This window comes from Panulirus ornatus, chromosome 34, assembly GCF_036320965.1.
Source record: "Panulirus ornatus isolate Po-2019 chromosome 34, ASM3632096v1, whole genome shotgun sequence".
Taxonomy (NCBI): Eukaryota; Metazoa; Arthropoda; class Malacostraca; order Decapoda; family Palinuridae; genus Panulirus; species Panulirus ornatus.
The window spans coordinates 730,732-756,760 of NC_092257.1; the positions used below are offsets into that span (position 1 = coordinate 730,732).

A 26,029-nucleotide genomic window follows, 5' to 3' on the forward strand; every position below is an offset into this window, starting at 1 on the left:
CCTTGGTAATGCAGGAAATTATTAACATGTGAAAAAAGAATTTATGTATTCTGTTTGTCTAAGCCAATCTTTCTTCATCTTTTCAAAGAATGTATGCTGGGCTGACATGGTTTCTATAATATGAGTATTATTAGTTACAGCCTTGGCTATTAGTTTGTCGGTATTAAATAATCTCCATAGCTGATCATCAGATCACCAGTCACTCAGGAAAGAATGGAAAAACAGTATGCAGCACTGTGAATTTCAAGTTAATCAAATATTAGTGAAAAGGAAGATTGATTTTAGGTGCTCTTAACAAACTGTGAGTCATCCTCATTGCAGATGGAGATTCCATGGGTTCTGTCGGACGCGTTGGTGTAGGAGTGCGTGACATGCGTCCTGGAGACTGGTCATGTCCAAAATGCCAGTTCCATAACTTCTCATCACGTGGCGTGTGCTACAAGTGTAATTCACCCAGGGGTATGTAATACTAGTAAACCATTGAGTGGAGGGGCATGTATTATGGTACTGCACTGTAGACTGGTTAAAAGTTTTTGAAATTATTTGGTTAAAGATACTTGTAATTGGGTTATTTTAAGTAACAATATTGTTAGGTGGCTAGAAATTTGTAATTGTTGATATTACAATGGAAGAGTATTAAGTGGAAACTTAAAGGCCTAACACATTGGTGGAAAATGGTTTGAAAATTGGGTAATGAGATAGAAACTTTGCTGTAAGAAACATTGATCAGTATTAGAAATTTGTTTGTGTGTATAACTTAATAACAAAGTTATCCTTAGGGAATAAGGCATATGTGTTCTTACCCCATCTTTAGGTTAAGATTGGAAATTACTTTTCAGCAAAACATTGTCCAAAGAAGGTGCATGTGGCTTGGGACATGAACAGCATACATGCAGATGCATGCAACATGGATTTCTATGGCTGTATGGCATGTGAAGGAGTAAATGACTTTTAAAGGTTGATATAATAGGTGTTTTTAGGAAGAGGGTATTCAGCAAAGGAAGAGTGGAACAATTGTTCGCAATGTATCAAGAAGTGTTAAGATCAGATTAAATAGGTAGTAGTTGGTAGGCTGCCAACGATCAGGGAGGTATATTACCAGTACTACCCGCCTGGGTATCAGGAGAGTTACTGACATATGCTTAGTGAGTCAGCACTTTAGTGGTTGTCAAGTTGCACTCCCCTGACAAGGTAGCTGTCTTTTCTTTCTGCCTCACTAACATATGGACTACTGGCTCTCTGCCCACAAACACACCATCTCTCCTTGTCATATGTAACACTTGACAACACTTAGTCGTGCAGCTCATTCTTTATACCCCTACATCTTCCTGTGGTGAGCACTGTGCTAGCCCTGCCTTTTCGCAACAGTAGGAGCAGTTGATAGAAGTATTGGTAGGAACATTTGTGCATGAGTTTTAGTTTGAAGTAGGAGGTAAGAGCATTAGAAAGTAGTAGTCATTAGGAATATTAGGTAGGAGCTTCTGCAGACACTATTCTGGAGTTGCCCTTTGCCAGTGGCTGGTTAAGGGTGAGGCACTAAATGCTAAGAAGCATCGTTGGAGTTCTTTAGTTATGGAGAGACTATTGCCGTGGCCACCCCTTTGAGGGAGTTCCAGTTGAAATATAGAGAGACTATTGGCATGGCCACCCCTTTGAGGGAGTTCCATTTGAAACAAGCATTAGAGATATAGATAGAATTATTTCCCACCCTAGGAGTCCTTTCTATCTTTTTGAGTCTTCTGCAGTACTTAGGAAGCCAACCATGTCCAATGGTTGGGACTGAAAGTGTGTAGATTTTTGTGTGTGTGTCCTTCTGCGAAGTTGAGGGCAGTTGAGCCGTAAGTGCCGTGTCATCTTTATATGGAAGTTTTTAATGGATATGAAGGATTTTGGTGTATATTTGTCGTGTTATAGGGTTAGATGATGTCCAGAGGGTAGATGGAAAAGTGTTTGTCATAGAAGGGTGCCTTTTGATGGGTGTATTGTGTAATTGTGTGAAATTTGGACTGAGTTGGGAAGGTGGTTGTTTAATGCTTGTTGGGGTATTTCAGTGTGTGTGAGTGTTTCCGGTGTTATATATGTTTGAGTGGTGGGAATTTGTGTATAGAGGTTACTGAAGTGCAAGTATAGGATAGAATTTTTATTTTGTACTTGGTTAGTAATGAAGTGGTTTTTGTGGGAGAGGTTTAGTGGGGTCACATAGAATTTAGTGCTGAGCATGTTGAAGAGATAAGTCCTGTAGGGCTGTAGGAGGAGGGGAGTTGGGTTGTTTGGAGGGCTTTATGATAGATATTATGTTTGTTGCTCTCTGGACATTATGGACATTGTTGTGATGCCATGACTGGTTGAAGATAATTGTAGATGCTTAGACTTCCTTATAAAAAAAAGCCTTAGAAGTACGTAGGATCTCTTACCAGAGTCTTTGGCAGCCTGAGGGAGTGCTATATCCTGTGGCAGGAAAATTTAGACTAGAAGTTTGAAGTTCTTTGATGAAACTGTACTCCCAGTGATATAGCCTCACCAAAGGTGACATTATATTTGTAACCTCTGTTACGACCTCATCCCTTCCACTAAGGGTTATAATCAGCCCATAGATACATTAAATCAGAACTGTCAAATAATGGCTTCTGTTAAACAGAGATTTAGGGTGGACAGATTCCCTTACCATTTGGCTAACATTTTTTTTCCCCAAAAAAGAGGAACAGAGAAGGGGGCCAAATGAGGATATTCCTCTAAGGCTCAGTCCTCTGTTCTTAATGCTACCTTGCTAATGCGGGAAATGGCGGACGTGTATGTACGAAAATATATATTTTTCATATATATACAGGGGTAGGGTATCCCTGGGGATAGAGGAGAAAATACTTTCCACGCATTCCCCGTGTGTCGTAGAAGGCGACTAAAGGGGACAGGAGCTGGGAGCTAGAAACCCTCCCCTAAAAGGGGAAACAGAACGAGGAGTCATGTGGGGAGTGCTCATCCTCTTTGAAGGCTCAGATTGGGGTATCTAAATGTATGTGGATGTAACCAAGATGAGAAGAAAGGAGAGATAGGTAGTATGTTTGAGGAAAGGAACCTGGATGTTTTGGCTCTGAGTGAAACAAAGCTCATGGGTAAAGGGGAAGAGTGGTTTGGGAATGTCATGGGAGTAAAGTCAGGGGGTTGGTGAGAGGACAAGAGCAAAGGAAGGAGTAGCACTACTGAAGCAGTTGTAGGAGTGTGTGATAGAGTGTAAGAAAGTAAACTCTATGGATAAAACTGAAAGTGGATAGAGAGAAAGGGGTGATTATTGGTGCCTCTACACCTGGTCATGAGAAGATAGATCATGAGAGGCAAGTGTTTTGAGAGCAGCTGAGTGAGTGTGTTATCAGCTTTGATGCATGATAGTAGGTTATAGTGATGGGTAATTTGAATGCAAAGATGAGTAATGTGGCAGTTGAGGGTATAATTGGTGTACATGTGGTGTTCAGTGTTGTAAATGGAAGTGGTGAAGATCTTGTAGATTTGTATGCTGAGAAAGGACTGGTGGTTAGGAGTACTAGGTTAAAAAAGAGAGATAAACATACGTAAGTATACGTATGTAAGTAGGAGACATGGCCAGAGAGTGTTATTGGATTATGTTTTAATTGATAGGCACGTGAAAGAAACTTTTGGATGTTTAATGTGCTGAGAGGTGCAACTGGAGGGATGTCTGATCATTATATTTTGGAGGCAAGGGTGAAGATTTGTAGAGGTTTTCAGAAGAGAGAATCTTAGGGTGAAGAGTGGTGAGAGTAAGTGAGCTTGGAAAGGAGACTAGTGTGAGGAAGTACCAGGAGAGATTGAGTGCAGAATGGAAAAAAGGTGAAAGCAAATGATGTAAGGGAAGAAGGGGAGGAATGGGATGTATTTATGGAAGTAGTGATGGCTTGCGCAAAAGATGCTTGTGGCGTGAGAAGCATGGGAGTTGGGCAGATTAGAAAGGGTAGTGAGTGATGGGATGAAGAAGTAAGATTGTTAGTGAAAGAGAAGAAGGAGTGTTAGTGAAGGAGAAGAGGGAGGCATTTGGATGATTTTTGCAGGGAAGTAGTGTGAATGACTGGGAAATGTATAAAAGAAAGAGGTAGGAGGTCAAGAGGAAGGTGCAAGAGGTGAAAAAGGGCAAATGAGAGTTGAGATGAGGGAGTATTATTGAATTGTAGGGAGAATAAAAAGATGTTTTGGAAGGAGGTAAATAAAGTACATAAGACAAGAACAAATGGGAACATTGGTGAAGTGGGGCTAATGGGGAGGTAACAAGAAGTAGTGGTGAAGTGAGTATTTTGAAGGTTTGTTGATTGTGTGTAATGATAGAGTGCGAAATGAGAGGGGTCAGGTAGAATGATTTGGTAAACAGAGAAGTGAAGCTTTGCGGAAGATGAAAGCTGGCATGTTGACGGGTTTGGATGGTATTGCAGTGGAATTTATTATGAAAAGGTGGTGACTGTGTTGTTGACTGGTTGGTAAGGATATTCAATGTATGTCTGGCTTATGGTGAAATGCCTGAGGATTGGCAGAATGCATGCATAATGCCATTGTACAAAGGCAAAAGAATAAAGGTGAGTGTCCAAATTTAGAGGTATAAGTTTGTTGAGTATTTCTGGGAAATTATATGGGAGGGTATGATTGAGAATGTAAAGGCATGTACAGAGCATCAGATTGGGGAAGAGCAGTGTGGTTTCATAAGTGGTAGAGGATGTGTGGATCAGGTGCTTGCTTTGTATGTGAGAAATGATTAGAAAAGCATTGATTTGTATGTAGCATATGTGGATCTGGAGAAAGCATAGAGAGTTGATAGAGATGCTTTGTGGAAGGTTTTAAGAGTATATGGTGTGGGAGGTAAGTTGCTAGAAGCAGTGATAAGTTTTTATTTAGGATGTAAGGCATGTGTACGAGTAGGAAGAGAGGAAAGTTATTGGTTCCCAGTGAATATAGGTTTGCAGTAGGGGTGCATGATGTCTCCATGGATGTTTGATTTATTTATGGATGGGGTTGTTAGGGAGGTGAATGAAAGAGTTTTAGAGAGCGGGGCAAGTATGCAGTCTGTTGTGGATGAGAGTGCTTGGGAAGCGAGTCAGTTGTTGTTCGCCGATGATACAGCGCTGGTGGCTGATTCAGGTAAAAAACTGCAGAAGTTGATGATTGAGTTTTGTAAAGTGTGTGAAAGACGAAAGCTGAGAGTAAATGTAAATATGAGCAAGATTATTGGGTTTAGTAGGATTGAGGGACTAGTTAATTGGGATGTAAGTTTGAATGGAGAAAAACTGGAGGAGGTGAAGTGTTTTCAATATCTGGGAGTGGATTTAGCAGCAGATGGAACCATGGAAGCGGAAGTTAGTCACAGGGTGGGGGAGGGGGCGAAGGTTGTGGGTGCATTGAAAAATGTGTGGAATGCAAGAACGTTATCTCAGAGAGCAAAGATGGGTATTTTTGAAGGAATAGTGGTTCAAACAATGTTATATGGTTGCGAGGTGTGGGCTATAGATAAGGTTGTGTGGAGGAGGGTGGTGTATTGGAAATGAAATGTTGAGGACAATATGTGGTGTGAGGTGGTTTGGTTGAGTAAGTAATGAAAGGGTAAGAGAGATGTGTGGTAATAAAAAGTATGGTTGAGAGAGGGTGTATTGAAATGGTTTGGTCACATGGAGAGAATGAGTGAGGAAAGATTGACAAAGAGGATGTGTGTGTCAAAGGTGGAGGGAACAAGAAGTGGGAGACCAAATTGGAGGTGGAAGGATGGAGTGAATAAGATTTTGAGTGATCGGGGCATGAACATACAGGAGGGTGAAAGGCATGCAAGGAACGATGTGGTATACTGGGATTGACATTGTCAATAGATTGAACCAGGGCATGTGAAGGAGGGGGCCATTTCATGTGTGGTGGTGTGGCGACGGGAATGGATGAAGGTAGCTATTATGGATATGTACATGTGTATGTCTGTGTATTTATATGTATGTATATGTTGAAATGTATAGGTATGTATATACACGTGTGTGGATGTGTGTGTATATACATGTGTATGTGGGTGGGTTGGGCCATTCTTTTGTGTGTTTCCTTGTGCTTCCTCGTTAACGGAGACAGAGACTAAGTTTAATATGTAAAATGAATAAATATATACATATACATATCCTTTTCCATCTAACACTGGTTAGATACCAACCACAGGTTGTTAGAAATAGAAATATACCTACATCAACAGAAATAGATTTATGCTCTGAACATATATATAACATAATTTACTCCTAATATAATGGTCTCCCTCTATTTGTCTTACTTGGCAAGTTGAAGGCAAATATACTGGCCTCAGTTTTCTAAATAGTTCTCTGAAATCACCAGTGAAATCACCAAGATGTGTACAGATAACACAATACATTTACCAGAAAATTGTTGTACAACATCCTACCAAAATTTATTGAGAGAGAGAGAACAAAACATTCCAATACTTTTTATCTTTTATACAAAAGTACTTTGTATTAATTTTTCATATATCTAATGTTTCTTGGTATCCCATAAATTGTAAGAATAGTAAAGATACATACTAATATACTGTCACATACTAATATACTGTCAAATAAACAATTCACATTTTAACATATAACAGTCAGACTTTTCAAAATGATATAATGGATAACTGAAGCAATTATTGGGAAAGAGGGAAGATATGACAGTTAGAGACTGAGTGAGTGTGAACGAATGTGGCCTTTCATGTCTTTTCCTGGTGCTACCATGCTGAAGTATTCTTGTTTCCTGTGGGGCAGAGTGATGCTGGGAATGGATTGAAGGCAAACAAGTATGAATGTGTACATTTTTTTTTTTTTTTTTTTTTTTTTTTTTTTTTTTTTTTCCCCCAAAAGAAGGAACAGAGGGGGCCAGGTGAGGATATTCCAAAAAAAGGCCCAGTCCTCTGTTCTTAACGCTACCTCGCTATCGCGGGAAATGGCGAATAGTATGAAAAAAAAAAAAAAAAAAAATGGGCTTTCATGTGTATATATGTATATATGTGTGTGTGTGTGTGTGTATACGAGTGTATGGATCATTCCTAATCTGTTTCCTGGTGCCACCTCGTTGATGCAGGAAGCGGCAATCAAGTATAGATACATAGATATGAATATGGTGAAGTGCCTGAGGATTAGTTGGAATGCATGTTGAGTGCCATTGGACAAAGACATAAATTTGTTGAATATTCCGGGAAAATTGTATGGGAGGGTATTGATTGAGAGGGTGAAGGCATGTACTGAGCATCAGATTGGGGATGAGCAGTGTGGTTTTAGAAGTGATAGAGGATATGTAGATCAGGTGTTTAAAGAATGTATGTATGTGGGAAATACCTAGAAAAAGAGATGGATTTGTATGTAGCATTTGTGGATCTGGAGAATGCATATGATTGGTTGATGGAGATGCTTTGTGAAAGGTAAGCTGCCCCATATCCACAACCAGATTATCCCTATAAACCTTTCTGTGGTTTTCTCCTGGTGCTTTGCATTCCTGGTTGAGTCTATTACAGGCTGTCGCTCCCAGCATAGCATTTCATTCCAGTTCACTCACCTATGCATGCTTTTCACCTTCCTGCATATTTAGACCCAAGTACTAGTGAAGTAATCATTCGATCTTTCCATTTCTGATTTGATCCCCCTCATTCTCCTTGTTCCCCCATTTCTGACACGTGTATCCTCTTTGTCAACCTCTCCTCACTCATTCTCTCCATATATCCAAACCATCTCAGCACACCCTCTTAGATCTCATAACTAAATTCTTCTTACTATCTTGCCTCTTTCTTATCCTTTCATTACTTACTCGTATCTAGCTTCATCACACCACACAGTGCCCTCAAACATTTTGTTTCCAACACATTCATACTATTACGTATATTCTCAATTATAGCACACGTGAATCTTCCATTCAGATACCCATTTTGTCCTCCCAGATCTTCCTTACTCTTCCAACACATTTGCCCTTCCACCCACTCACCCACCCACTGACTCACCTTTAGTGATGGTAAGTGTCAAAGCAATGAATGATAACTAGAGGGCTCGGAATGGCCACCCTTATTAGAGATGAGATATATCTAATAAGAAGGAAAAGTCTTGATTTTTAAACTGAAACCGAACAGATGTGCAAGCAGAGGTGCAAGTTCAGAAGCTCTCTCTTTCAGTACATGAGGACCATAATCCTTACCTGCATTCAGAGAGAGATCTTTTTGATAGTCTGAAAAGAGATTATGGTAAGGGGCATAGGATTAGTAAGAGAAGCCTTAGGGGGTGAGGGAATGTTAGTCATCCAGTGTGCAGTTAGAAACTGAAACCATGAGCATTGCTTTGTCTATGGGAGAACAGCTGTAGTACTGTCAGAAGGGATAAATGAAGGAAAGGTAGAATGACAAAAGTTGTTAGCAATGCCCTTAGCTAAAAGCCAGGAAGATGTATAGGTAGATGGCTAAAGGAATGCTTTGCCTCATGGATAATGTAATGTAAATGATTATGGGCAGATATAAGCTGAAGGGGAGTCAGAGGAAGGAGAGCTTTCCAAGCTTGACATGCCTTATCCCTTGCCTGAATGGCCTTAAAACAGGAACAGTTGGAAGAAGAGATTGTCTTTGAGGAAGAGGGAATAATTGTTTTCATTTCTGCAGTGATAACTTTTGCTGTGTGTTTGATGGAGACAGAAGCATCACAAAGTAAGAGACTAATTTATCTAAGAGAAGTTGGAAAAGAATTTTCCAGTCAGCTTTGTTGAGGTGCCAATATGTATGCTTAGAAGGGGCTGCTGGAGGGAAAGATGCCATTTGAATAGATATAGTATATTGTGATCAGGTGAACCAATTTTTGGGAAGATTTTGTTATAGCAGGATAGATTAGAGGTGAAGAACAGATCCAGAATATTAGGAGAGTGGCCATAGCAGTCATGAATATGAATAGGGTAAGCGATAATTTGCAATAGATCATTGAGAATGGACAGTGTGAGGGCTTCCCCTCACCATCCATATGGGAGGAATTTATCCATTCACTATGATGAACATTGAAATCCCATAAGCAGAGTATCTGGACTTGGAGGTGAGAGGATGCCACAGTCTCATGGCTGGAGTTTGCAGAGTTGAAGAAAGATACGAAATTTGCAGAATTGAGAGAGCAATAGGCAAGATAGAGGAAAACTGTTGTTGTTGGGAGACATACCTTTAGCCAAATAACTAATCAAGGTATCGGGACTCAAGGCATGCAACAGGTGTGTTAGTGTTAGAATGAGCACAAACCACATTTGAATCAGAATCCTTAGTTGGGATTGTAGTTGGATATGAAAAAGGGCTAGTGAGATCATCATTAAACGACTGGGTCTGAGCGAGAGTAAGATAGTAGGGGAGGTACTAGACACATGATGCTCAACAAAGAGAGTTCATAACTAGTGTGTCCCTGAATGTTAGTGTAGTGAATAGAAAAACTGGAAGGTGTAACAAAGAGGGAAGGGTCATTGGTGGGCCCAAGACTACTACTATTGGAGTTTTCCCTCTCATTGGCAGTAGAGTAAGGTAGAAACCCAGAGATTCTTAGCACCCCATGATATTGGGAACTAGAGACCATAGATTTTTGGACTCTCAAGATTAAACTTAAAAACGTTTGATTAAACATGAGTTGGTAAATGTCTTTATGCGAAGAAAATATATTTGGTTTGAACATGTTTATGGTGCTTGTAAGAAGATGGCTGATCTAGCCATAGATTTTCGGACGCATCAAGATTAAACTTAAAGATGTTTGAGGAGACATGAGTTGGTAAATTTCCTTAAGTTTCCCTTTTGACCTTTTCCTTTACCCTCTTCATAGCATTTGTTTTAGCACTTACCATCCTCACTCATTACACCCAAATCCAATATGTACTCATTCACATTGACTTTTCAGGGTCCATATCTTTGGCATTGTATTTTCAACAACAGTCCAAAATTATCACAAAACACTTCCCATTCTACTCAACATCTTTTCTCATTCAGCTTACACCAAAATGCAACTAAAAGATTCAGTTTTGTCAAGAAGGTAAAGCCATGCCCAGTGATTACCTTATTTCATATATAACCCCTATCCATGATATTATTATGTAGTGAGTGGCAGATTAAAGGTTGTTGATCATTGAAGATCCTTGGTAGGAAGGTTGAAGGCAAAAGACAAGGCTTTAAAAAAATATTGACGAACTTGTTTGAACTCTTGAAGATTGGGTATATCCAAATGAAATAACAGGTAAGTTAATGTTTCAGTCATTGAGATGCAGAAGCCACTTGCTAATTCCATTAGGTTCACAAGATAGATTAATGCATTGCTTTTTGTTGAAAACATCATACCTCCACATTGTGTACACAGGTTTAAGATTATTTGAAATGTTTAAGGATCCATGTACTGACATTACCTCAAGTAAATGGAAATGAAATTTAGAATAAAGTTAAAAGGATACACAGGTCAGAAAATATGTTTGGAAGAAGGTACTTAATGAGTGGGGTGCAGATTTTATGCCTTTCCCTTTTATTGGCAACACTTAGTATTTACTGCCAGTACATTTGCAATTTTTTGTACTGGACATTGGTGTCTAGTCTTATCTTTGCTAGGTCATACTGGATTTAGTCAGTTTTAGAGACTACTCTCATTCCTTTGCTGATTTGGTTTGGTGAGTTACTCTTAATTGATCATGAGTTGTATGTTCAAAGATGAAGCATTGTTGTTCATATGCATGATATTCTGTTGTACAACCAGAAATTTTGTTTCGGTTCACAGGTGTTTCTGAATAATGCTGGTTTTCTTATCAGGTCTTGAAAGAGGAGTTGACATTCTCAGCTCAATTCTATTGATTGGTGCTGAATTTCTTACCCATACTCTTATCAATTTTTTTAATTCCCAAATTGCAGTGTTTGATTTTGAACTTTGTTAGATTACATTGGATATCTGTCAAATGTTGTGAGATTGCTAATTTTATGTATCCCAAGTTCAGGTATGAAAATGGAAATAAACTGCCCATCCACACATTTGTCCATGTGTATACTTTTTAGGAAGGTGACAGAAGTATCTTGTCACCCCGACATAGATCTAGTTTAATTCATAGTATTTGCATCACAGGAAGCATTTGGGATGTAGATAGTAGATTTTGCTTTTAACACTCACTTAATAGTAAGGAATCAGTAATTTTGATTTGGAGTATTTTAGACTGGATCATTATACCAACATTTTAGATAATAATGTTGCAGGGGGTGGTGGCGGTGGTGACCATTACTCTATCCCTCGTGGTGGTGGTGGTGGTGGTGGTGGCAGCAGGCCTGGGGATTGGGACTGCCCTAGTTGCCGGTTTTCCAACTTCTCGCACCGTGATTACTGCTTGAAGTGCAGGAGCCCTAGAGGTATGTTTAGATGTGTTGCAAGAAATATGTAAACGAGCATGGAATATCTTGATGAACACTTCAGTTGTGCCTACCGATGCGAAGGCTGGAAACTTTGATTGGCTAATATATTCAAAAGGCTTTAAAAAAAAGTGGTGGCTGAGAGTGAGGTGTCTCCCGTATTATTAATTACAACAAATTTCAAGTAGATAAAATGGCACTTAACTGGATTTAGAGGAGTAGCCTGGGTACATTGTTTTAAACTGTAGTTTCATATGTAGGCAGTGGCACACTAGGGCAGATATTCCATGCTTTGATATGAGTTATAAGATACTCTTGGGGATGGAAGAGAATAATAGCCTCCCACACTGTCAGGTAAATCATGGTTAGTCATAATGATGCACACTGGATTATAGATAGGTGGAGTAGACAAGTGAAGCAAATAATAGCAGTAAAATATCTGCCAACTTTAGTGGAATTTACTTGTTTAGAGGTTTTGATAGGGCGGTTAGGCTTCATTATTTTTTAACATCTTAAGTTTGAGCTTGCATACATATGTACATGTTACTGTTTAATGGTAGTTACGGAAATGTTTACATATTAGGTATACCCCCATTTTGTAGGTGTTCACAAGCGATTTTTCTACGTCCTACTTCTCATTTTCTGTCTTTTGATGTGTTGTAAGATGGCTTGTGTGTAGCTACCTATTTCTGAAGTCATTTGGCTTGCATAGTGAAGGGATTGCTGGTCTTAGGGATGAGCTCTAGGTACAAAAGGTCTCTGACCAGTCAGTTGATATTTATGCTTTTCTTAATCAGATTTTACTTGAATCTGAAATATGTTTTAAAGTAAATGTCTCAGGGCATAAGTGGTCTGAATGCAGCTGTTAATCTCAGAATACCAACCATCTCAAAGTTTGACAGACTAGAAAAAATAAATAAGTGACTGGATAATTTGATTGAATAGACTGCGAGGCATTTATTGAGGATGTGTTTATCTCTTGAATCTTTTTATACTGAATATGATGGTAGAGTTAATTTAGGTTGTTTGTATATCATAGAGGCAATAGATTGAGAGGTTAAGCATGTACATGGTTATCTGTAAGTTGAATGGAGAAAAATTACAGGAATTGAAGTGTTTTAGTTATCTGTGAGTGGAGTTAGCAGCAAATGGAACCATGGAAGTGTTGGTGAGTCACAGGGTGGGGGAGCATTGAAGAATGTGTGGAAGGAGAGAACGTTATCTCAGAGCAAAAATGGGTAAGTTTGAAGGTATAGTAGTGCCAACAATGTTATAGGTGCAAGACATGGGCTATAGATAGGGTTGTATGGAGGAGAGTGGATGTGTTGGAAATGAAATGTTTGAGGACAATATGTGGTGTGAGGTGGTTTGATCTAGTAAGTAATGAAAGGGTAAGAGGGATTTGTGAAAATAAGAAGTGTGGTTGAGAGAGCAGAAGAGGGTGTGTTGAAATGGATTTGACATAAGAAGAGAATGAGTATGGAAAGATTGACAAAGAGAATATATGTGTCAGAGGTTGAGGGAACAAGAAGTGGAAGACCAAATTGGAGGTGGAAGGATGGAGTGAAAAAGATTGAGTGATCGCGACCTGACCATATAGGAGGGTGAAAGGCATGCAAGGAATAGAGTGAATTGGCATGATGTGGCATACTGGGGTCAATGTGCTGTCAATGGATTGAACCAGGGCACGTGAAGCATCTGGGATAAACCATGAAAAGTTTTGTGGGTCCTGGATGTAGAAAGGGAGCTGTGGTTTTGGTGCATTACACAAGACAGCTAGAAACTTGAGTGTGTATGAATGTGACCTTTCTGTCTTTTCCTGGCGTTATTTTGCTGGAGGGGAAGGGATGCTGCTGTTTCTTGTGTGGCGGGGTGGCAGTGGGAATGGATGTAGGCAGCAAGTATGAATATGTACATGTGTATATATGTATATGGAGATAGGGAAGAAAAAATACTTCCCATGCATTCCTCATGTGTTGTAGAAGGCAAGTAAAGGGGATGGGAGTGGGGGCCTAGAAACCCTCCCCTCCTTGTACTTTAACTTTCTAAACGGGGAAACAGGAGGAGTCACGCGGGGAGTGCTTGTCCTCCTCAAAGGCTCAGATTGGGGTGTCTAAATGTGTGTGGATGTAACCAAGATGACAAAAAAGGAGAGATAGATAGTATGTTTGAGGACAGGAACCTGGATGTTTTGGCTCTGAGTGAAACGAAGCTCAAGGGTAAAGGGGAAGAATGGTTTGGGAATGTCTTGGGAGTAAAGTCAGGGGGTTAGTAAGAGGACAAGAGCAAGGGAAGGAGTAGCACTACTACTGAAACAGGAGTGGTGGGAAGTAAACTCTAGATTGATATGGGTAAAACTGAAATGAATGGAGAGAGGTGGGTGATTATTGGTGCATATGCACCTGGGCACGAGAAGAAAGATAATGAGAGGCAAGTGTTTGGGAGCAGCTGAGTGAGTGTGTTAGTAGTTTTGATGCGCAAGACTGCACGAGACCGGGTTATATTAATGGGTGATATGAATGCAAAGGTGAGTAATGTGGTAGCTGAGGGAATAATTGGTGTACATGGGGTGTTTAGTGTTGTAAATGGGAATGGTGAAGAACTTGTAGATTTATATGCTGAAAAAGTACTGGTGATTGGGAATACCTGGTTTAAAAAGAGAGATATACATAAGTATACCTATTTAAGTAGGAGAGATGGCCAGAGAGCGTTATTGAATTATGTGTTAATTGATAGGTGCGCAAAAGAGAGACTTTTGGATGGTAATGTGCTGGGAGGTGCAACTAGAGAGCTGTCAGATCATTATCTTGTGGAGGCAAAGGTGAAGATTTGTAGAGGTTTTCAGAAGAGAGAATGTTGGGGTGAAAAGAGTGGTGAGAGTGAACTTGGGAAGGAGACTTGTGTGAGGAAGTACCAGGAGAGACTGAGTATAGAAAGGAAAAAGGTGAGAACAAAGGATGTAAGGGGAGTGGGGTGTGTGTGTGTATTTAGGGAAGCAGTGACGGCTTGTGCAAAAGATATTTGTGGCATGAGAAGCATGGGAGGTGGGCAGATTAGAAAGGGTAGTGAGTGGTGGGGTGAAGTAAGATTATAAGTGAAAGAGAAGAGAGGCATTTGGATGATTTTTGCAGGGAAATAATGCAAATGACTGGGAGATGTATAAAAGAAAGAGGCAGGAGGTCAAGAGAAAGGTGGAAGAGGCAAAAAAGAGGGCAAATGAGAGTTGGGGTGAGAGAATATCATTAGATTTTAGGGAGAATAAAAAGATGTTTTGGAAGTAGGTAAATAAAGTGCATGAGACAAGGGAACAAATGGGAACATTGGTGAAGGGGGCTAATGGGGAGGTGATAACAAGTAGTGGTGATGTTAGGAGATGGAGTGAGTATTTTGAAGGTTTGTTGAATGTGTTTGATGATAGAGTGGCAGATATAAGGTGTTTTAGTCGAGGTGGTGTGCAAAGAGAGAGGGTTAGGGAGAATGATTTGGTAAACCGAGAAGAGGTAGTAAAAGCTTTGCGGAAGATGAAAGCTGGGAAGGCAGCGGGTTTGGATGGTATTGCCGTGGAATTTATTAGAAAAGGGGGTGACTGTATTGTTGACTGGTTCGTAAGGTTATTTAATGTACGTATATGTATACATATGTAAGTAGGAGAGATGGCCAGAGAGCGTTATTGGATTACGTGTTAATTGACAGGCGCGTGAAAGAGAGATTTGTGGATGTTAATGTGCTTGAGAGGTGCAACTGGAGGGATGTCTGATCATTATCTTGTGGAGGCTAAGGTGAAGATTTGTATGGGTTTTCAGAAAAGAAGAGTGAATGTTGGGGTGAAGAGGGTGGTGAGAGTAAGTGAGCTTGGGAAGGAGACTTGTGTGAGGAAGTACCAGGAGAGACTGAGTACAGAATGGAAAAAGGTGAGAACAATGGAAGTAAGGGGAGTGGGGGAGGAATGGGATGTATTTAGGGAATCAGTGATGGATTGCGCAAAAGATGCTTGTGGCATGATAAGCGTGGGAGGTGGGTTGATTAGAAAGGGTAGTGAGTGGTGGGATGAAGTAAGATTATTAGTGAAAGAGAAGAGAGAGGCATTTGGACGATTTTTGCAGGGAAAAAATGCAATTGAGTGGGAGATGTGTAAAAGAAAGAGACAGGAGGTCAAGAGAAAGGTGCAAGAGGTGATAAAGAGGGCAAATGAGAGTTGGGGTGAGAGAGTATCATTAAATTTTAGGGAGAATAAAAAGATGTTTTGGAAGGAGGTAAATAAAGTGCGTAAGACAAGGGAGCAAATGGGAACTTCAGTGAAGGGCGCAATTGGGGAGGTGATAACAAGTAGTGGTGATGTGAGAAGGAGATGGCGTGAGTATTTTGAAGGTTTGTTGAATGTGTTTGATGATAGAGTGGCAGATGTAGGGTGTTTTGGTCGAGGTGGTGTGCAAAGTGAGAGGGTTAGGGAAAATTATTTGGTAAACAGAGAAGAGGTAGTAAAAGCTTTGAGGAAGATGAAAGCCGGCAAGCAGCAGGTTTGGATGGTATTGCAGTGGAATTTATTAAAAAAGGGGGTGACTGTATTATTGACTGGTTGGTAAGGTTATTTAATGTATGTATGACTCATGGTGAGGTGCCTGAGGATTGGCGGAATGCTTGCATAGTGCCATTGTACAAAGGCAAAGGGGATAAGAGTGAGTGCTCAAATTACAGAGGTATAAGTTTGTTCAGTATTCCTGGTAAATTATATGGGAGGGTATTGATTGAGAGGGTGAAAGCATGTACAGAGCATCAGATTGGGGAAGAGCAGTGTGGTTTCAGAAGTGGTAGAGGATGTGTGGATCAGGTGTTTGCTTTGAAGAATGTATGTGATAAATACTTAGAAAAGCAAATGGATTTGTATGTAGCATTTATGGATCTGGAGAAGGCATGTGATAGAGTTGATAGAGATGCTCTGTGGAAGGTATTAAGAATATATGGTGTGGGCGTCAAGTTGTTAGAAGCAATGAAAAGTTTTTATCGAGGATGTAAGGCATGTGTACGTGTCGGAAGAGAGGAAAGTGATTGGTTCTCAGTGAATGTAGGTTTGCGGCAGGGATGTGTGATGTCTCCATGGTTGTTTAATTTGTTTATGGATGGGGTTGTTAGGGAGGTGAATGCAAGAGTTTTGGAAAGAGGGGCAAGTATGAAGTCTGTTGGGATGAGAGAGCTTGGGAAGTGAGTCAGTTGTTGTTCGCTGATGATACAGCGCTGGTGGTTGATTCGGGTGAGAAACTGCAGAAGCTGGTGACTGAGTTTGGTAAAGTGTGTGAAAGAAGAAAGTTAAGAGTAAATGTGAATAAGAGCAAGGGTATTAGGTACAGTAGGGTTGAGGGTCAAGTCAATTGGGAGGTAAGTTTGAATGGAGCAAAACTGGAGGAAGTAAAGTGTTTTAGATATCTGGGAGTGGATCTGGCAGCGGATGGAACCATGGAAGCAGAAGTGGATCATAGGGTGGGGGAGGGGGCGAAAATCCTGGGAGCCTTGAAGAATGTGTGGAAGTTGAGAACATTATCTCGGAAAGCAAAAATGGGTATGTTTGAAGGAATAGTGGTTCCAACAATGTTGTATGGTTGCGAGGCGTGGGCTATGGATAGAGTTGTGCACAGGAGGATGGATGTGCTGGAAATGAGATGTTTGAGGACAGTGTGTGGTGTGAGGTGGTTTGATCGAGTAAGTAACGTAAGGGTAAGAGAGATGTGTGGAAATAAAAAGAGCATGGTTGAGAGAGCAGAAGAGGGTGTTTTGAAATGGTTTGGGCACATGGAGAGAATGAGTGAGGAAAGATTGACCAAGAGGATATATGTGTCGGAGGTGGAGGGAACGAGGAGAAGTGGGAGCCCAAATTGGAGGTGGAAAGATGGAGTGAAAAAGATTTTGTGATCGGGGCCTGAACATGCAGGAGGGTGAAAGGCGGGCAAGGAATAGAGTGAATTGGATCGATGTGGTATACCGGAGTTGACGTGCTGTCAGTGGATTGAATCAGGGCATGTGAAGCGTCGGGTAAACCATGGAAAACTGTGTAGGTATGTATATTTGAGTGTGTGGACGCATGTATATACATGTGTATGGGGTGGGTTGGGCCATTTCTTTCGTCTGTTTCCTTGCGCTACCTCGCAAACGCGGGAGACAGCGACAAAGCAAAAAAAAAAAAAAAAAAAATGACTCATGGTGAGGTGCCTGAGGACTGGCGTAATGCTTGCATAGTGTCATTTTACAAAGGCAAAGGGGATAAGAGTGAGTGCTCAAATTACAGAGGTACAAGTTTGTTGAGTATTCCTGGGAAATTACATGGGAGGGTATTGATTGAGAGGGTGAAGGCATGTACAGAGCATCAGATTGGGGAAGAGCAGTGTGATTTCAGAAGTGGTAGAGGATGTGTGGATCAGTTGTTTGTTTTGAAAAGTGAATGTGAGAAATGCTTAGAAAAGCAAATGGATTTATATGTAGCATTTATGGATCTGGAGAAGGCATATGATAAAGTTGATAGAGATGCTCTGTGGAAGGTATTAAAAATATATAATGTGGGAGGTAAGTTGTTAGAAGCAGTGAAAAGTTTTTATCGAGGATGTAAGGCATGTGTATGTGTAGGAAGAGAGGAAAGTGATTGGTTCTCAGTGAATGTTGGTTTGTGGCAGGGGTGCGTGATGTTGTTTAGCTTGTTTAATTTGTTTATGGATGGGGTTGTTAGGGAGGTGAATGCAAGAGTTTTGGAAAGAGGGGCAAGTATGCAGTCTGTTGTGGATGAGAGAGCTTGGGAAGTGAGTCAGTTGTTCGCTGATGATACAGCGCTGGTGGTTGATTCGGGTGGGAAACTGCGGAAGCTGGTGACTGAGTTTGGTAAAGTGTGTGAAAGAAGAAAGTTGAGAGTAAATGTGAATAAGAGCAAGGTTATTAGGTACAGTAGGGTGGAGGGACAAGTCAATTGGGAGGTAAGTTTGAATGGAGAAAAAGTGAAGTGTTTTAGATATCTGGGAGTTGATTTGGCAGCGGATGGAACCATAGAAGCAGAAGTGAATCATAGGGTAGGGGAAGGGACGAAAGTTCTGGGAGCATTGAAAAATGTGTGGAAGTCAAGAACGTTATCTTGGAAAGCAAAAATGGGTATGTTTGAAGGAATAGTGGTTCCAACAATATTATATGGTTGTGAGGCATGGGCTCTATATAGATGGAGTTGTGCAGAGGAGGGTGGATGTGCTGGAAATGAGATGTATGAGGACAGTATGTGGTGTGAGGTGGTTTGATCAAGTAAGTAATTAAAGGGTAAGAGAGATGTGTGGTAATAAAAAGTGTGTGGTTGAGAGAGCAGAAGAGGGTGTTTTTTGAAATGGTTTGGTTACATGGAGAGAATGAGTGAGGGAAGATTGACAAAGAGGATGTATGTGTCAGAGGTGGAGGGAATGAGAAGTGGGAGACCAAATTAGAGGTAGAAAGATGGGGTGAAAACGATTTTGAGTGATAGGGGCCTGAACATGCAGGAGGGTGAAAGGTGTGCTAGGAATAAAGTGAAATGGAACGATGTAGTATACTGGGGTCGACGTGCTGTCAATGGATTGAACCAGGGCATGTGAAGTGTCTGGGGTAAACCATGAAAAGTTTTGTGGAGCCTGGATGTTGAAAGGGAGCTGTGGTTTCGGTGCATTTTGCATGACAGCTAGAGACTGAGTGTGAACGAATGTGGCCTTTGTCTTTTCCTAGCGCTACCTCGCACACATGTGAGGGGAGGGATTTTGTCATTTCATGTGTGGTGGGGTGGCAACGGGAATGAAGAAGGGCATACAGTATGAATTATGTATATGTGTATATATGTATATTTCTGTGTGTGTATATATGTATACGTTGAGATGTATAGGTATGTATATGTGCTGTGTGTGGACGTGTGTATGTGGGTGGGTTGGGCCATTCTTTCGTCTGTTTCCTTGTGCTACCTCGCTAACATGGGAGACAGCGACAAAGTATAATGATATATATAAATGTGTGTTTGTAAACGTTGAAATGTATGTGTATATATATATATGTGCGTGTGTGGGCATTTATGTATATACATGTGTATGTTGGTGGGTTGGGCCATTCCTTGTCTGTTTCTTTGCACTACCTCTCTATCGTGGGAAACAGCGATTAAGTATGATAGATAAAATATAAATATGGTACATATCATATCATTTTCAATTATAGCCTTTGATAGCATATTTATTTTATACATCCATCTCATATTTCATATTTTTTGGATGGTTAGAATACCGTCACTTTTCTGAATATACTAGTCATCTCTAGAAGAAGAGGGGAATTGTCTTAGAAATTAAACATATGGTTATTTGAATGTCTTCTTTTTTTTTTTTTTTTAAGCCATTAGTACAATATTTTTAGCTTCAATCAGTAGATAGATCAGTTTATTTACTGTGATGCTTAAATAAGCTCTATAGTCCTTTCATGGCAGTTTCATGCCTAGTTCTGGCTTGATAGACTTACATGTGGCTTTGTGTAACTTGGTATAAACAAGATGTATTATGATGGCAGATAACTTAAAATTGTTCAAATGGCAACTTGATATTAAAATTTATGTATGTTTTTGGATAACTTTTTGTACCTGCTAAGCACAACACACACTTGTGGATTGTTTTACGTGTTGTCAACATCTGTCACTGAAGAGTTGAGAGGTATGCTGTAATTTTGAACATGACCTTTGACACAACACCCAAAGAATTGAGTGGCAAAGTACTTGTAACTAGTGTGGTTTTTATGCCATTTATGGAAATGTTAATTTTGCTTATAAAAAGAAAATCCCACCTATGACCATGGAACATATGATTTTGATATTGTACGAATGCTACTTTCATCAATTATTTGATTTTTGTGATGCACTGCAGGTGAGAGAAGGGTTCCTTTTAGTTTAAGAACACCTTTGCATGATGTTGAAAGGAATTGGTTAAGGAAGACCCCCCCCCCCCTCTCTCTCTCTCTCTCTCTCTCCTCTCTCTCTCTCTCTTCTCTCTTCTCTCTCTCTCTCTCTCTCTCTCTCTCTCTCTCTCTCTCTCTCTCTCTCTCTCTCTTCTCTCTCCTCTCTCTCTCTTCTCTCTCCTCTCTCTCTCTCTCCTCTCTCTCTCTCTCCTCTCTCTCTCTTCTCTCTCCTCTCTCTCCTCTCTCCTCTCTCTCTCTCTCTCTCTCTCTCTCTCTCTCTCTCTTCTCTCTCCTCTCTCTCTCTTCTCTCTCTCTCTCTCTCTCTCTCTCTCTCTCTCTCTCTCTCTCTCTCTCTCTCTCTCTCTCTCTCTCTCTTCTCTCTCTCTCTCTCTCTCTCTCTCTCTCTCTCTCTCTCTCTCTCTCTCTCTCTCTCTCTCTCTCTCTCTCTCTCTCTCTCTCTCTCTCTCTCTCTCTCTCTCTCTCTCTCTCTCTCTCTCTCTCTCTCTCTCTCTTCTCTCTCTCTCTCTCTCTCTCTCTCTCTCTCTCTCTCTCTCTCTCTCTCTCTCTCTCTCTCTCTCTCTCTCTCTCTCTCTCTCTCTCTCTCTCTCTCTCTCTCTCTCTCTCCCCTGTCCCTCTCCTCTCTCTCTCTCTCCCCTCTCCCTCTCCTCTCTCTCTCTCCTCTCCCCCCCCCCCTCTCTCTCTCTCTCTCTCTCTCTCTCTCTCTCTCTCTCTCTCTCTCCTCTCTCTCTCTCTCTCTCTCTCTCTCTCTCTCTCTCTCTCTCTCTTCTCTCTCTCTCTTCTCTCTCTCTCTTCTCTCTCTCTCTCTCTCTCTCTCTCTCTCTCTCTCTCTCTCTCTCTCTCTCTCTCTCCCCTGTCCCTCTCCTCTCTCTCTCTCTCTCCCCTCTCCCTCTCCTCTCTCTCTCTCCTCTCCCCCCCCCCCCTCTCTCTCTCTCTCTCTCTCTCTCTCTCTCCCCTCTCCCTCTCCTCTCTCTCTCTCTCTCCTCTCTCTCTCTCTCCTCTCTCTCTCCCCCCCCCCCCTCTCTCTCTTCTCTCATATATATTATTTTTTTTTTTATTATACTTTGTCGCTGTCTCCCGCGTTTGCGAGGTAGCGCAAGGAAACAGACGAAAGAAATGGCCCAACCCCCCCCCCCCCCCCATACACATGTATATACATACGTCCACACACGCAAATATACATACCTACACAGCTTTCCATGGTTTACCCTAGACGCTTCACATGCCCTGATTCAATCCACTGACAGCACGTCAACCCCGGTATACCACATCGATCCAATTCACTCTATTCCTTGCCCTCCTTTCACCCTCCTGCATGTTCAGGCCCCGATCACACAAAATCTTTTTCACTCCATCTTTCCACCTCCAATTTGGTCTCCCACTTCTCCTCGTTCCCTCCACCTCCTACACATATATCCTCTTGGTCAATCTTTCCTCACTCATTCTCACCATGTGCCCAAACCATTTCAAAACACCCTCTTCTGCTATCTCAACCACACTCCTTTTATTTCCACACATCTCTCTTACCCTTACGTTACTTACTCGATCAAACCACCTCACACCACACATTGTCCTCAGACATCTCATTTCCAGCACATCCATCCTCCTGCGCACAACTCTATCCATAGCCCATGCCTCGCAACCATACAATATTGTTGGAACCACTATTCCTTCAAACATACCCATTTTTGCTTTCCGAGATAATGTTCTCGACTTCCACACATTCTTCAAGGCTCCCAGGATTTTCGCCCCCTCCCCCACCCTATGATCCACTTCCGCTTCCATGGTTCCATCCGCTGCCAGATCCACTCCCAGATATCTAAAATACTTTACTTCCTCCAGTTTTGCTCCATTCAGACTTACCTCCCAATTGACTTGACCCTCAACCCTACTGTACCTAATACCCTTGCTCTTATTCACATTTACTCTTAACTTTTTTCTTTCACACACTTTACCAAACTCAGTCACCAGCTTCTGCAGTTTCTCACATGAATCGGCCACCAGCGCTGTATCATCAGCGAACAACAACTGACTCACTTCCCAAGCTCTCTCATCCCCAACAGACTTCATACTTAACCCCTCTTTCCAAAACTCTTGCATTCACCTCCCTAACAACCCCATCCATAAACAAATTAAACAACCATGGAGACATCACACACCCCTGCCGCAAACCTACATTCACTGAGAACCAATCACTTTCCTCTCTTCCTACACATACACATGCCTTACATCCTCGATAAAAACTTTTCACTGCTTCTAACAACTTGCCTCCCACACCACATATTCTTAATACCTTCCACAGAGCATCTCTATCAACTCTATCTTATGCCTTCTCCAGATCCATAAATGCTACATACAAATCCATTTGCTTTTCTAAGTATTTCTCACATACATTCTTCAAAGCAAACACCTGATCCACACATCCTCTACCACTTCTGAAACCACACTGCTCTTCCCCAATCTGATGCTCTGTATATGCTTTCACCCTCTCAATCAATACCCTCCCATATAATTTACCAGGAATACTGAACAAACTTATACCTCTGTAATTTGAGCACTCACTCTTATCCCCTTTGCCTTTGTACAATGGCACTATGCACGCATTCTGCCAATCCTCAGGCACCTCACCATGAGTCATACATACATTGAATAACCTTACCAACCAGTCAGTAATACAGTCACCCCCTTTTTTAATAAATTCCACTGCAATACCATCCAAACCTGCTGCCTTGCCGGCTTTCATCTTCCTCAAAGCTTTTACTACCTCTTCTCTGTTTACCAAATCATTTTCCCTAACCCTCTCACTTTGCACACCACCTCGACCAAAACGCCCTATATCTGCCACTCTATCATCAAACACATTCAACAAACCTTCAAAATACTCACTCCATCTCCTTCTCACATCACCACTACTTGTTATCACCTCCCCATTTTCGCCCTTCACTGAAGTTCCCATTTGCTCTCTTGTCTTACGCACTTTATTTACCTCCTTCCAGAACATCTTTTTATTCTCCCTAAAATTTAATGATACTCTCTCACCCCAACTCTCATTTGCCCTCTTTTTCACCTCTTGCACCTTTCTCTTGACCTCCTGTCTCTTTCTTTTATACATCTCCCACTCAATTGCATTTTTTCCCTGCAAAAATCGTCCAAATGCCTCTCTCTTCTCTTTCACTAATATATATATATATATATATATTTTTTTTTTTTTTTTTTTTTTTTTTTTTTTTTTTTTTTTTTTTTTTTTTTTTATACTTTGTCGCTGTCTCCCGCGTTTGCGAGGTAGCGCAAGGAAACAGACGAAAGAAATGGCCCAACCCCCCCCCCCCATACACATGTACATACACACGTCCACACACGCAAATATACATACCTACACAGCTTTCCATGGTTTACCCCAGACGCTTCACATGCCTTGATTCAATCCACTGACAGCACGTCAACCCCTGTATACCACATGACTCCAATTCACTCTATTCCTTGCCCTCCTTTCACCCTCCTGCATGTTCAGGCCCCGATCACACAAAATCTTTTTCACTCCATCTTTCCACCTCCAATTTGGTCTCCCTCTTCTCCTCGTTCCCTCCACCTCCGACACATATATCCTCTTGGTCAATCTCTCCTCACTCATTCTCTCCATGTGCCCAAACCATTTCAAAACACCCTCTTCTGCTCTCTCAACCACGCTCTTTTTATTTCCACACATCTCTCTTACCCTTACGTTACTTACTCGATCAAACCACCTCACACCACACATTGTCCTCAAACATCTCATTTCCAGCACATCCATCCTCCTGCGCACATCTCTATCCATAGCCCACGCCTCGCAACCATACAACATTGTTGGAACCACTATTCCCTCAAACATACCCATTTTGCTTTCCGAGATAATGTTCTCGACTTCCACACATTTTTCAAGGCTCCCAAAATTTTCGCCCCCTCCCCCACCCTATGATCCACTTCCGCTTCCATGGTTCCATCCGCTGACAGATCCACTCCCAGATATCTAAAACACTTCACTTCCTCCAGTTTTTCCCCATTCAAACTCACCTCCCAATTGACTTGACCCTCACCCCTACTGTACCTAATAACCTTGCTCTTATTCACATTTACTCTCAACTTTCTTCTTCCACACACTTTACCAAACTCAGTCACCAGCTTCTGCAGTTTCTCACATGAATCAGCCACCAGCGCTGTATCATCAGCGAACAACAACTGACTCACTTCCCAAGCTCTCTCATCCCCAACAGACTTCATACTTGCCCCTCTTTCCAGGACTCTTGCATTTACCTCCCTTACAACCCCATCCATAAACAAATTAAACAACCATGGAGACATCACACACCCCTGCCGCAAACCTACATTCACTGAGAACCAATCACTTTCCTCTCTTCCTACACGTACACATGCCTTACATCCTCGATAAAAACTTTTCACTGCTTCTAACAACTTGCCTCCAACACCATATATTCTTAATACCTTCCACAGAGCATCTCTATCAACTCTATCATATGCCTTCTCCAGATCCATAAATGCTACATACAAATCCATTTGCTTTTCTAAGTATTTCTCACATACATTCTTCAAAGCAAACACCTGATCCACACATCCTCTACCACTTCTGAAACCGCACTGCTCTTCCCCAATCTGATGCTCTGTACATGCCTTCACCCTCTCAATCAATACCCTCCCATATAATTTACCAGGAATACTCAACAAACTTATACCTCTGTAATTTGAGCACTCACTCTTATCCCCTTTGCCTTTGTACAATGGCACTATGCACGCATTCCGCCAATCCTCAGGCACCTCACCATGAGTCATACATACATTAAATAACCTTACCAACCAGTCAACAATACAGTCACCCCCTTTTTTAATAAATTCCACTGCAATACCATCCAAACCTGCTGCCTTGCCGGCTTTCATCTTCCGCAAAGCTTTTACTACCTCTTCTCTGTTTACCAAATCATTTTCCCTAACCCTCTCACTTTGCACACCACCTCGACCAAAACACCCTATATCTGCCACTCTGTCATCAGACACATTCAACAAACCTTCAAAATACTCATTCCATCTCCTTCTCACATCACCGCTACTTGTTATCACCTCCCCATTTACGCCCTTCACTGAAGTTCCTATTTGCTCCCTTGTCTTACGCACCCTATTTACCTCCTTCCAGAACATCTTTTTATTCTCCCTAAAATTTACTGATAGTCTCTCACCCCAACTCTCATTTGCCCTTTTTTTCACCTCTTGCACCTTTCTCTTGACCTCCTGTCTCTTTCTTTTATACTTCTCCCACTCAATTGCATTTTTTCCCTGCAAAAATCGTCCAAATGCCTATATATATATATATATATATATATAACCTAAATAACATATTGCACTCAACTATGTCATAAAAGCACCATATATATATATATATATATATATATATATATATATATATATATATATATATATATATATATATATATATATATATATATATATATATATATATATATATATATATATATATATATATATATATTATATATATATTATATATATATATTATATATATATATTATATATATATATTATATATATATATATATATATATATTATATATATATATTATATATATATATTATATATATATATTATATATATATATTATATATATATATTATATATATATATATATATATATATATATATATATA

General features: G+C 40.8%; 1 protein-coding gene across 5 annotated transcripts in view; it reads left to right on the forward strand.

The window, feature by feature from the left end:
- The window catches only part of LOC139759733 (uncharacterized), a 129,783-nt gene that overhangs the window by 82,730 nt on the left and 21,024 nt on the right, over positions 1–26,029 (forward strand). For 3 of the 5 annotated variants that reach the window (XM_071682130.1, XM_071682131.1, XM_071682133.1), the window contains 2 exons: positions 322–459; positions 11,231–11,380. In XM_071682130.1, the coding sequence (XP_071538231.1) occupies positions 322–459; positions 11,231–11,380 (288 nt within the window). The remainder of the gene's footprint in view (positions 1–321; positions 460–11,230; positions 11,381–26,029) is intronic. The other 2 variants (XM_071682134.1, XM_071682135.1) reach the window with 1 other exon arrangement.